This window comes from Podarcis melisellensis (assembly GCF_964234715.1).
Source record: "Podarcis melisellensis genome assembly, chromosome: 14".
Lineage (NCBI taxonomy): Eukaryota > Metazoa > Chordata > Lepidosauria > Squamata > Lacertidae > Podarcis > Podarcis melisellensis.
In genome coordinates, this window is record NC_138546.1 from 23,558,402 (window position 1) to 23,572,404 (window position 14,003).

The following is a 14,003-nucleotide window of genomic DNA, read 5'->3' on the forward strand; positions in this document are numbered from 1 at the left end:
GCATTCTGTCACTGAGAGCTCCTGCCTATTTTGATACTGCTTAGCAACAGGATACACACAAGGAGACTAGTGTGTACACCCTGTAGAGCAAAGGTAGGAAGCCCTTTTAGACTAGTGGGCTCATTCTGAAAGGACACTGGGGGTGCCAGCCATAGAGAGGATGTGACATAATACAAAATGAGGGTGTGGTACAACATAAAATTAAAAAGACCATTTCTTACAACCTTAAGCTTACCATGGGAAGTCAGCTATGTCCTGATTACGGAGTGTGCCTTCTCTCTCTCTCTCGTGAACCACCCTGATTTTTATACAGTTGTACCTTGGTTCTTGAACGCCTTGGTACTCGGACGTTTTGGCTCCTGAATGCCGAAAACCCAGAAGTAAGTGTTCCAGTTTCTGAATGTTTTTCAGAAGCCAAACGTCTGACACAGCTTCCAATTGAGTGCAGGAAGCTCCTGCAGCCCACTGGAAGGTGCACCTTGGTTTTCGAATGGTTTCAGGAGTTGAATGGACTCCCAGAATGGATTAAGTTCGAGAATCAAGGTTCTACTGTATTGCACATTAAGGCATGCAGTGCAAGATTCAGGCACACATGATGAGTAAAATAATGGGAGGGAAATAGTTCCGTCTCATTTATTTATATGTGCTCCTTAGCTCATTGAATCCTGCTTTGAAGACTTACCTGAAGCATCAACAGATACAGAGAGAATGATTATGAGTATGATTAATACCCTGCCTTTTTCCTCAACAGGACTCAGCTTGGCTTACAGATAAAAATAAGAACTGCTATAAGCATAGAAAAAACAATAATTAAAAAAAATTAAACAGAGGCAGAATTAAAACTTTATATGTATCTAAAATCTATTAAAACCAGGGAGTGTTCTTTCCCAATACTGGAGAGGATTTAGGTAACCCCTTCAGGAGCAGACTCTTATGACTGGTCATTTGAGCACTCCAAACAATTGGCCCACAATCCAGAACAGCACACAATTCTACGCTCTCAATGGGGCTTTTGACTTGGCCAGCAGCCTCTGTACTGCATAGAAAGCTACTTTTGAAATAGAGAGCAAACTGCAAGAAACTCCTGCCTGGCACGACTGCTTCCCTTCCCCATAGGCAGGCACTGCCCTATGGACATCTGCATGCCTGCAATTCCTGACCCACACATGGAAGGGCTGTCTTGTGCCCTAGTTTATGGCAATGCACAGAGAAAGAGGCTTCGCAGTTATTAACAGGCAAAGTATTAAAATTTCAAAAAGTTACTCGAGCTATTTTCAACTCTGGAAGGTTCTGTCTCTGTGACAAAGAACCTGCTTTGCATGCTGAAACTGCCAGGTTCAATCCTGGATATCTCCAGGTACAGCTGGAGAAAGATCCCTCTCCAAAACCCTGGAGAGCTGCTGCCAGTTGGTGCAGACACTTACTGGGCTAAATAGGCCTCAATGGTCTAACAAGGCAGCTTCCTATGTTTCTCCTGTTGACATAACCTTAATATGAAAGGGCCTGCTTTGTAAAAGTTCTCCGCTTTCTGTTAAAAGCCATACTGAAATCCAGGACAAAGTCTCCCAACCATAAAAACCTTGTGTTTTATTTTGACGGCACCACAGGCCATTGCAAGGCGGGTGATTTGTCACAGGAAACTCCTCCTTGCTTACAAGCCTATGATCTCACCCAGTTTGTGGGCCACTTGTGAGTACGACGGAATGCCCTGCCATCCTGAGAAACATGGGCAGTGGAACATATATTCCCAATGCAATTTTGAGAACAGAATTTCACAGTCTTGAGGGGTGGAAGGGGGGGGGGAGCCATGACTGCAACTGAAGAAAACACATTGCGTACAACCTGAAGGTGCTTTGACAGCCTTAGTTGATTTGGAACTGCAGTAAATGGAACTTCATTCAAGGCAACATCTGCAAAAGAACTTGAGAGCCTGACTGCTGGATCAGACCAAAGGGGGACCATGTAGTCCAGCATTCTGTTCCTACCATGGCCAAAGCAAAACCTGCAAACAAGAGTCCAACCGCACTCCCCTCACTTGTGATCCCCAGCAACTAGTATTCAGAGGCATAATGCCTCTGACAGCAGAGGTAGAACACAGTCACACTAGACAACCAAACCCATTTTGGGATTTGGAAACCTTCCTCAATATTTCCCGATGACCTTCTGGCTGCTGGAGCAGCTGGAAGCTGAGTCCAAGAGGGGTCATTGCTCCTGACCCCATGTAGACTGTCACACCCACCCATACCTGCGCCAGCTGCATCAAGACCTATTCCAAGAGCTCCCACCTGAAGGCACACCTGTGGACCCATACAGGGTAAAAAAGAAGTCAATATCTTACTGCCTGTGAGTGTGCTGCCTGCTGCACTGAGCAAAGAAGCCCGTTTCCAGAGAGGGGATGTGATCCAGCACAGGGCTGGTGCTCAACAGCTCTTTCTGATATTTTGAATAACTGTGACTATTGAACTGTATTAATTGTTTTGATGAATGTGTTGTTGTTTGATTTTTATGCTGATGTGTTTGATATTACAGTGATTGCAATACATGTTGTTTTAATGCTATGATTGTTGTGAGCCACTTTGAGCTCAACACTTGTTGTTGGAAAAGCCTAATACAAATATCATATCAAATCAAATATGTGTAGACCAAAATTCACATACAGCCAACCAGCCAGCTGCCTTCATAATGCTTGATGATGTAAATGCCAAGTGCATGCCACTGAACTCCTTCCTGAATAAATGCTTAGCACCAGTGAAGCTTTGGGCAGATGAAGACGTCATTTCTATTTTAAAATTATAGGTGCAAGGTGGAGCTGTTGTAGCAGCAACTAACGTGGGAAGGAGGGGAACCACACCCAAATCCTTTTGGCAATAAGAGATTTTGCGGTTTCATACTTTCAAAGTTCTTAGACCACCCACACATTCAAGTTTGCTTTCATGCCTACAACTTTTTAAAAAACCACACAAAAAGATAATCCTTTTTATAGCAGCTTTACTTTGTGATTTTGAATCTAATAAGAATTTTACCATAGGTTCCCTATTCTCACCTGCTACTTCAGGGGTGGAGAAGTTTTTCTGGCCTGTATTCACATCACTGTGATGCCGGGTGTTGCTGTGCTTTGAAGACCCAATTATAGGGACTTCAATGTGCAGCATGGGGGGCTGCTTAAAAGTTCTTCTGCAAACAGCCCTTTGTTGCTCTTTCAACCTCCAAAAGCCAGAGGTTCTATAGCTGACGGTAGAGAAAAACACTGAGTGGTCAAGCAGAACCAGCAAGAATGCAGTTCCTTCCCTGCTAAATTCCACTTTAGTTCACAGCCAAAGCTGTCTTGTTCATAAAACCAGACCTAGAGCTGGAATGAAATTGTTGCAGATGAAGGATGTGGAACCTGCAGCCCTGAGCTACAACTCTCATCAATCCCCCAGTCTGCATGGATAATGAATGGCCAGGGATAATGGCCATCAAACAACAGCTAAAGGGCAGAGGGCCACAGGTTCTCCATTCCTGATCTAGATAACTTGTCTCATTCATGAAATATCTCTGGTGACCTACTGGCCCCAGGTTGAGGACCTTGCCCAGAAATTCAATGTTAGAGATTCGAAAGAAATTATCCAGTCTGGTGCTATTAAGGGAAGGTTTGGTTTTTTTCAATGGAAGTCTCACTACAGCCTCTTTAAACATGCTGAAACCAAACGTTCCCACAATTAGGCATTTACCACTCCCACCACCCACTCAGTTAGTCCATCTCTGGCCACTCTTATTAACCAAGCTGAGCAATGTCAAGCACACAGGCAATTGTCCTTATTTCTCCAGCAATCCCTTCTGCATCCAGCCCAATGGAACATGCAAGTGCCAATGGGGCATTTACCAGTATTGCTCAAATTGCAACTTATACATATACACAGTCAGTGTGCCAAGTGCCAAGTAAATTAGTCACAGTATGTTATCAAGCAATCTTCTCATCTTCTCTGTGGCTAAGATATAAAAGACCTTTCAGAATTAGTGAAATGCTTCTTAAGACAAGTTATATACTGTACTAAAAATGTGGAGGACAAAGTTTTTTATGGAAGACAACATAGAGCGGTAAAAAACACTTATACAGTTGTAATCAAAATTATTCAACACCCATTGCAAATCAGGTTTATTATCAAAATTTACAGACTTTCAGTTGTTTGCAATGAGCAAATCAAACAAAAGTAATTGAAATAGTTCAACGCAACAGATGCTTCAAGTGGTTTTCCCAAATTCAGCTGAAAAGAGGAGAGGCGATAGCCGTACCATACTAAATTCTCTGGAAAGAATAAATTCGGCACTTCGCCATCCCTGTTAACAAGCCTGGTGCACAAAGAATTCTGATGCTGACTAATAAAATTTGGCCCTAGTGCTGAATATTTAGTAACATTTTTCCAACTGGGAAAGTTCAATCAAGAGGCCTGGGGTGCTTATAGATGGGCAATGTGAGGAATGTTTATCTAGGGCATGGAAGACTTTTTTGTTGGCTCAAGGAGTTTGTAAAATCAACACCCAGAAGAGCAGTGACGAAACCCCTCCTCAAATATTTATGCTTGTACTGTCAAAAGCAAATGGGCTGCTTGCTGCTGTTTCACTTCCTCTCAGAAATACACCTAAGTTAGGCTGTTAGGAAGCCTGAAAGGGAAGTGATTCAATGCAAAGTCAGTTGCTTTGGTCGCTCCTAATGATACAAAAATGGTTTGCTTCGCACTTACTAGTTCCCTCTGCTCTCCCAGGTTTTTAACACACACGAACTGCGGAAATGCAACTGCTTTGGGTGGGCATCCAGCAAAGTGCTTCTGCTGGTGCAAGGATTTCTACTTGTGCAACAAAACTTCCTCTCCCCCTAAATCTGTTCTGGGGTTTCCCCCACCACACCAGAACATGATTTGGGGAAGGTGTGGGGTGCAGGGGGAAAAGGAAGGGGAAGTTGCTTTCTACAAGCGAAACTCCATGTGCTAGCTGAGCCACATCATTGGATGTCACCCTTATAATTAGGAAAAGAGGTGACTAAACATAGAAGTCACCCCAATAGATCAACAGACGACATCTTTGGCAATTGTCAGTCCTTGGCAGTCAGTATCAAACCATCATACAACTGCATAGATTTATTGTGTCATGATCAGCTTGTCTTATTGTTTTCACGGGGACCCAAGTTAAATTTCCTTTAGATCCAACCAAATCTGAACAGACTACAATCCTGATATTTTGTTTTGCTTTGAACAATTTGCCATAACAACTGATGTGTCATTTGAAAACTTTGTCTTCGGTTTCTCAATCCTGTGCGCCTCATCACAGGACTAACACAGGGCTCTCCTTGGTCTCCGGCTGAGATTACAGCACTTGGGATATCAAATCGCTGGCTGGTAAAAGCACAAGCCGAACGTTTACAATTCACAAAGTTGAGGCAGGCAGACTGGCCTCTAGAACAAAGTGAGAAGCCACTGAAGTGCAGCTGTCAGAGAGACTGAACAACCTTATTAGTTGTAAATTTATTAAAGTAATCAGCATGGCATGGAACACACCCACCCTATGAACATATTATCACACACAACACTCTTGCCTAAACTGGCTTGAACAACCACAGTGATATCATCCCCAGAAGCTTTGTTAACGCTAATTGCGGAGATGGCTAAATCCAGCAGAGTTTTCACATCATTTGAACACAAAGCACCACCACTCAGGATTTGTACAGCACACGATCACAAAGCACATACACTGGCTGCACATATCTTCCCACAACAAGGCTTACAATTATGTACAGAGGGCTGGATGTTTATCCCCATAAGTAGGTGGGGAAGTGGAAGTAGAAAATATGTCCTGCTACTGAAACATGGGCTTTACATTTTAAGAAGTAGATAACTTCAGTGCCTTTTGTTGCAGAGACTGAGGAAAATCCTGTCCCTAAGTACGAGGACAACAAGACAGAGAATAAGTAGTTTCGCTTTTGATATCGTTTAATGAGTGGTACAACAAAAGTTCAAGAGTGCAGGTTGCTAGTCTGAATAAATCAAGTCTAAGGCACTGCCAGGACAAAACCATCAGGGTTTTAAACCAAGTAAACTTCTGCATCTTAAAATGCAGAGAAATTTCAGAAGAAATTTAGACTGCTGTATATTAGAAAAAAATAGAGCTGAAAAAAGCGCACACAGGCAGGATCAGATTCCAGACTGTACTACTGCCAAACCTCACAAGCTCAGCAGAGTTTCAATTGGGAGCAGATTCAAAACATTCTTGAAGCAGAGCCTGTGGAAGATTAACGAACGTATTAACTTCAGTTTTCTCCTGCATTGCAGAAGATTTTAACATTACTGTCATTAATTCAGCACTTGTACAGGAGCAACTCAAATTGAAATGCAAAATATCATACATTACTGGCTTAATATATGAGGTAGTATAATACAATGAAATGATTCATCCAGCTGCAGAAGCCTTCTCTGCTGACTGTTTAATCGGCTGGAATGAAAAGTGTACACAGAAATGAACACTGCATCTTGAGTGACAGATTGCTGCCTACAATGCAAGATGTAAATCTAGCAAGAAAAGAAACATGGAATAATGCCTGATCCAACAAACCAAGCTTTCTTTCCATTCTCAAATCACTGACAGAACAGGAAGAGTAAAGGAAACTGTAACCAGCTCGATCAAACAAAGGACAAGAAAAGTCTAAGAAGTTACATATTTGATGCAGGAACCTTGGAATCTGAAGCATTTTTACAGCATAGTTTAGACCAGTGGGAGGGAGTGTCCAGATGCTCTGAACTACAACTCCCATCAGCCTCCGCCACCACGGCCATTTTGAATTACAACTCTCATCAACCCCAGCCAGTATGGCAGTGCTGGCTGAGGCTGATGGGAGTTGCAGTCTAAAACATCTGGAGGGACCCAGGTCAGGAAGACTGACTTAGACCAACTTTAAATTTATACACTATGAATCAAACTGGGAGGCGTAGAGCAGCTTTAGAACCCGAGCATGCTTTGTAACAATGAAAGACTTATTTAAGGAGAGCCATGCTACCTCACCCAAGGAGCCCTGCGCCATCTCAAAAACTGATATAAGGCATGAAGGTTTTAGTCCAGCCTGTTGTTGGACTACAACTCTGATCATTTCTAGCCAGCATGGCCAGGGGTCAAGGATGATGGGAGTTCTAATTGAACAACATCTGGGGATCCAAGGTTGAGAAGGCTGCTTTAGTATAACAAAGCAGATGTATGATGTGGACAGATAGTGGAGCATCTGCCAGGCAACTGTACCAAACAAAATTTCTAACTGGGAGGTGGGGTGCAGGTGAAGTTCTAGTTACTTTGGAAAGGAAGAAACATCTTATGAAATCTGACAAATGCTGACAAGGTGAGATGACAAGAGAACTTCACTCTTTTCCTGATGAAGATTCCAACCTCTCCAAGTATTGGCACAACCCCCCCCCCTTTATTATTTTTTAATTAAGTAACTAATGTCCATTGTACCTTTCTTCCAAGATAGCACTCGGTGATATATCAATATATTACCCAAGACCAGAATGGGGGCGGAGGGAGACTGTGATAACAGCTTTACTTAGTGCTCTATGTCTGGTGAAACCGGCACTGCTCAAGCCCCTCTGCCTCCAATGCCCAGAGGGGAAAACAAACTAACTGGGAGCTGGAGGCAGAGGGACTCAAGCAGCGGCAATTTCACCAGACATATACTGCTCGTGAAACCATCATCACACTCTGCTCTGGCAGAGGGAGAAACAAGCTGCATGGGTACGTTGCTGATACAGTTTGGTCCTCCCTCCACCTCTTTAAACTGCTTGGCTGAAGAGTGTGACTGTCCTTGCAAGCTGAGAGAGCCCTGACTCCACTCCTGCTTGCATGAGAGTAGGGTCAGTGTTGCAGCCTTGCTTGGCTACCACCTGGCTGCCTTCGTCTGGGGCAAGCGGGCTGTTCCGAGTGCGAGTGGCCCCCAGCGGAGCCTGGTCAAGAAGCCCGAGTCCCCTGTATCTCATTCGGCCTTTATAAAGCACAGCAAGGGAAATAAGAAAGGAAAATAAAAGGCTTACAGTGCAAAACAAAACACACAGTTTGCAGACTTCCCATTTCAGGGAAACCCCTTTTCTTGCAGATCCTCATGTCTCTGAACTGTGAATTCAGAATAGTATAATCAGTAGTAGTTTACTCAAAGTAGACCCACTGAAATGAATGAACATAAATTAGTCCCATTCATTAACTTCATTGGGTCTATGCAGAGTAAACCTTAGTTGAACATCACCCAATGCTCTTAATTATGTATTTGTTCACAGTGGTCACATATGTAGAAATAAGGGTTAAGACAAGAGCCCTGCCCTCCATCTCCATTAACCCCAAGAATTAAATGGAAGAAAGAAGCAAAGCAGGTTTGCTAAACTGCAGGACAGGCTATGAAGAAAGCTGCTTAAGTGTCATACCAAGAAAGCAGGGGACTCTAGCCAAAGTTTTAACATAGCTGACCGTCAACTGTTCTGCCTTGCAGTAGCTTGAGAATGTAGCCTAGTTGTATATTTAAAGTCATTTCTAACACCGGGAGGAGATGCACAGTCCCAGTTCCTATTCATAGAGCCTGAATGCAAACAAAATCAGAGCCTGACAGCTCCCAAATATTATTCTGTCAGCTATGAAGCATGCCAGGCAACACCCTTTTACCTCATCTTCTTCCACAAAAAAAGTACACTAGTAGTACCACCTTTATGTAATTCTGGAAACCCTCCCAGCAGTCTAAGAAAGTGTGTGTCACATGCTGAAACTGCCCACCAAATTTCTGGAATCTGAGATGCTTCGTGGTGCAGCAGCATCCTCACCACTGCCTTACAGGGCACCGTATTTTAATGATGCTATTGCATGCTAAGTTCCAGCGAGGAAGAGTCAACTTCCTATCATAATTCTCTAGACTCAACCAAGTACGCCCTCTTAGGAATATCATTTGGACGTCAGCTAACAATAGCAGAGATATCATCTCAATTGTTGCCCCATAAAGGAGAATTCTTTATTACCAGGAAGAAATGTCAAAATGTATTTCAGAAGTGTTATAATTTCTGTAAAAAATATTCAGGTTTGAATTTGATGCCAGAAGCTGAGTAGCAGTGGAGATTTTAGATGTATCTTTTTGAAACAGGCAAGTTTTGTGCAATGGTCAGTTGTTTGCTTTTGAAGGATTTTTAAGGACCCTGAGCCTTCCAGTCATTAGTGTGCACACAATTTTAATAATTTATTTTCAAGTGAAACAAATTGTGCTAGGAATATTCTGTTTTATTTAATTTATCATCATCATCATGAGCATCCTTCAAGAAAAAGCAGAGTATATGGGATTCCCTAGGTGATCCCCTGCCAAGGTATTGCAAATTGCTTTGAGTCATTTTTATGAGCAAAGTGTCCAAATAATAAGGTAGCTGGAATCTGCTCAGCTTCATTGGGAATTTTCAAATCATGACTAGGAACCAATGAAATATGAGATCTGACCTGAAGATTTATCCCTTTTGGGGAAACATGCTTTTGCATGCTTCAGTAAGTCAGGTGAGCCTAGAGAACACCACTTCTATTAAGTGCTTCCTTTTATAACTGAAACAGGAAATAAATGAAAAACCTCTTTCAAAGTTCCTCCTTTATCTCTGAATATGCTTAGTGGTAATTTGCATGAGTAAGTGCACAAGCATTTTTAAGTGAGCACCACTCTTCTGGATAGCATGCATTATAATGCTCTGTCCGGCAGAAGAATGCAAATTGACAGCTACTGCTGAGTACACTCAGAGAATGCCTGCAATAAAATTAAACTGATAGCAAAAGCTCCTCAGTGACTGTAGCAAAGGTCCCTGAACCCCACCCTAACTTCACATTGCTGCAGTCAAAGGTCACCTTCAAACCTGTACACTCCACTCACATTGTCACATTATCTCAGAGGCTTCAAGAAGGTTTTCCTCAATTTTCTTTCCAAGGGGAATGTTTTGTGTTCTTTACTAAACCTGAACAGCCTGAAGTCAATCTGAACTGCACAAAACAGCGATAGAATGATTTTATCTTAACAGGCAGTGCAGCTATAGAGCCACGATAGTTTTTAAAAAGGAAAGTCATACAATGGCAAAGACACTGAGCTGAGAGCCAGGAAGTAAGTGGCTTATATTTTACCTCCATTTCTCTACCATGCGGGGGCCTCGGGCAAATTCTCCCTGCCTTGCCCCCTCTATCTGTAATACGGGTATAATACTACTGATAACATTCCTATATGAAGATGGCTGAAAGTACACAGTTCTATAATAAAATTTTATGTCCCAAAGATGACAGGGAGAATAAGAGGAAATTCTGTACAGAAAGTCAATAAAGATTGGATTATATTTAAAAAGCATCTTAAAAACTACTGTGACAATATTAATCTCCTGGCAGACTTAGAATGAATCTTGAATTACATTCTGAAATATAGTGAAAGTATATAGGAAAATTTTCCTGATAACAAATGGGAAAAAGAAAACTAAAAAAGAAATATATATATAGACTAACCAAATGTAAAATAGCACAATGAGATGAATTGGAAGTTAGTGTTTAGGGTGTGTATATATCATAGTGTATGTAGTGTGTATGGTATGTATTGTCTGAGATAAATGTTATAAGTTATGAGTAAATTGATATAAATTGATGTATAATAAAGGTTATTTTAATAATAATAATATCCCATTTTTGGTGAATTCTTTTTTATGTACACCACATAGAAATGCAAATAATTAAGTGGTATGTAAGTGCATAAGTAAATAAGTGCATTCATTAAGTCAGGAGTGGGGAATCTTTTTCAGCCTCAGCGCCCCATTTCCTCGTAGCCAACCTTCCAGGGGCCATATGATAATGATGAGAGGGGCCAGTGTGGGTGCAGCAACAGGTGTGACTCTTACCTTTGCACAGTAGGCTATATTTCAAGTTATACAAAAGTGAAAGGCTTTTATAGATACCCATCCACACCTCACAGACAGCTACTGAGGGGAGTGGCCTTTGGAAAAGGGATGTGGCACGGGAAGGGGCATGACATAGCAGAGCCACCAGAGTCAGATACAGAGGTCTGGAGGACTGCATTTGGCCCCAGTTCCCCATACCTGCATTCAGTTTTTGAACACTCTAAATTGCTTTATTAATAAGTTGCTTAGAAATAAATCCACTAGTTGACATTGTTATTAAAAATGAATGTCAAAGCATAATAGTCATTACAACAACCCTGTAAGGTAAGGTTAGTATTATCAACTTCATGTTATAAGTAAGGGCTGAAGGAGACTTGCCTAAGGTCACCTAGCAAGTTCATAGCAGATGTCAGATTTGAACTAGGAACTTCCTGATACGTAAGCTAAGCATGTTCTCCACATTGCAACCAAGCAGGTGGGAGATCCTGAGCAAACATGTCCCGACACCCAACCATGCCTTATTTAGTATTTTGTGTGATCTAACAGATTATCGTCTCAGTGATCTGGAGGTAGTGGAAGAAGGGAACCCAACAATCTCTGCAGCGCTGCAGGAAAACAAAAGAAGTGAAATATTCCTCACTACAACACATTAGCACTTCAGAAGTATTATTAACCCACTTCAGCAGAGCATTCACTTGTTGCCCCATTTCAACTGGGCATGTGTTTTCTGAAATAACTGATCAAGTTGTCTGGGCACCAAACAGAGTTTATTTACCAAACTGAAGTGAGCCCATGAGTCAATGTGCCAGCACTTAAGCATACAGAATATGATGTCTTGCATGCTCCAGGAACCACCAAGAACACAGCTTAAGGGCCTATTTCGCTGCTCAGGTAGCAATGATGGCCAAGCTGTGTTTAGTTCTCAAACTGCAGCCATAGCTGGAGAAGATAGGCCTAGCCACAGTCACTCATGCACTGGCTACATCAGAGCTGGGCTGCTAACAATGTTCTCTTCATGAGATTGCTCTTCTATAGCCCTTGGAAGCTACAATTGGACCCAGAATTGGGCACAGAGATTTGCTCAGTATCATGCCAATTCTACATTAATCACACTGGTTATCAATCAGTTTCTGCGCTCAGTTTAAGTGATTGATACTGACCTTCAAAGCCCTAAATGACCTAGGACTGGGTTGACCTGAACCCATTTGAATCTAACTGACCTTTAATATTGGCCCTACTCTCCAGCTCATCATTAAGATCAGACTGGCGTGTGCATGAGGAAGAATGAGCTGGCTCAGAAGTACTTTCTGTTTAGCTAACCTCTGTTGGTGAGAGAAGGAAATCCTTCTGGTGATACTTCATAACAATCATCCACCCTACTCCTGAGGTTGAAAGCAGGTAACAACATTTCCTCCTCCTTTTTGCATCATCATGCTTAGGTAGGTTTTCATTAGCATAACTACAGAAGGAAAGACAAGACCAAGGATGAGTAAAGACCATGTGATCCATGGCCAGCCAAAATATCAGGTCTTCCAAATCTACTGAATCAGAAATTTGAAAATTAAAACACTTGAGGTAAAGGCCATTTGCAACCAATCAGATCACCAGGATGAGGACAGTAGCTGTCTATGTCTATAAACTTCTCTTCCTAACCTAGCCTAGCTCACCACCAGCCTTCATCTGGGGTTCAAAGCAAATAAGAACCACTCTCACAAAAAACGGCAGGAACACAGAAAGCAAATGCCATTTCCTCTTAAAAACCAGGTGGGGCACTTTTAAGAGGCTTCGGTACCCCCCCAAAAAAGAAACTTTTGGCAAAAAAGTAGATATGAAAAGGACTGCACTGCAATGCTAAAAACACTTCATTCCATTTTCTTTCCCTGTGCTTCCTTGGGTCTAATTCTAAATAAAATGACCCTTGGCAGAGCCCTTCCCTCTTTGTATGCCGGCAAAATCGTCACCATAGCACTTAATAATAATAATAGATGCCTCTAAGAGCGCATGCTTGAAATTGTAACCATTTATCATTGTTTTGGGTGTGGATGTTTGTCATGGAAGAAACACAACTTGCTGGCAAGGCAAAGCATGAGGAGAAAGACTCTGGACTTAATAGTGTTGCATGAAGCAAGAAGACCCAGTGGTAGAACACCGGAAGATGCCTCATAGGAAGTCAGACCACTGGCACACCTATCACGACACTGTCAACACAGACTGGCAGCAATGGTTCTCCAGGATTTCAGAGAGGGGTCTTTCCCAGCCCTACAGAGAGATGTCGGGGGGGGGGGAATAGAACTTGGCCCTTCTGCACTCACAGCAACTGCTCTTCCACCGAACTACAGCCCTTTCCCCAGCATCTGCTTTCGATAGAAAAAGTCTTGGGTTCAATTCCCAGCCTTCCTAGAAAGGCTGGGAAAATACTCCTACCTAGAAACCTGGAGTCTTATGCTAGTGAGCGTCAACATTAAAAACCCAGATAAACCAAGGTCTGAGTGGGTATAGGGTGGCCATCCTTCACACACAAGAAATTCATCTACAGTACTGCGGGGGGCGGGGGGAGAAACAGAGGAAGGTGCTTATCCCAAAGCAGCCCATTTGTTCCTCTAGCTCGGTATTGGCTACATACATAATCATTCATTTAGAGAAACCCTCCTTTCACCCCCCAAAAGAAGCCGGGGAATGGGAGCGTTCCCCTCAAAGAGCTACAACTCCCAGCCCCCTTAACAAACTACAGTTCCCAGGATTCGGGGGGGGGTGCATTTCTGAGGTGTCTCCCGCGCCCTCGTTCCCAGCCCGCCGGGCTCTCACCTGCCCACCGTCTGGTTGGCCAGCTGCTTCATGCGGTTGAACTGCTTCTTCATGATGGCGTCTCCGAGGGGAGCGGGGCTGCGGCGGCGGAGGGGAGAGGGGGGCGTCGCCGTCCGTGCTGCTTCTCCTCCTCCTCCTCCTGCCCGCTCCTTGCCCGGGCACCGGCAGCGGCGACACCTTCCGACCGACCTTCCCTCACAACTTCTCCGTCGTCGCCGGGCCGGCGTCGCACCTCACACCCCCTCCCCCCCGCCCACACACACACCGGAAGGCTCCGCCACTTCCGGCTGCTCCGCGGGC

At 43.2% G+C, this 14,003-nt stretch overlaps 1 protein-coding gene across 5 annotated transcripts in view; it reads right to left on the bottom strand.

Annotated features, from left to right (window-relative positions):
• Positions 1 to 13,969, bottom strand: part of ARHGAP17 (Rho GTPase activating protein 17) — a 56,829-nt gene extending 42,860 nt beyond the window's left edge. For 3 of the 5 annotated variants that reach the window (XM_081888965.1, XM_081888964.1, XM_081888966.1), the window contains exon 1: positions 13,704 to 13,969. In XM_081888965.1, the coding sequence (XP_081745091.1) occupies positions 13,704 to 13,756 (53 nt within the window). In that variant the 5' untranslated portion in view covers positions 13,757 to 13,969. The remainder of the gene's footprint in view (positions 1 to 13,703) is intronic. The other 2 variants (XM_081888968.1, XM_081888967.1) reach the window with 1 other exon arrangement.
• Positions 13,970 to 14,003: the final 34 nt, after the last annotated feature.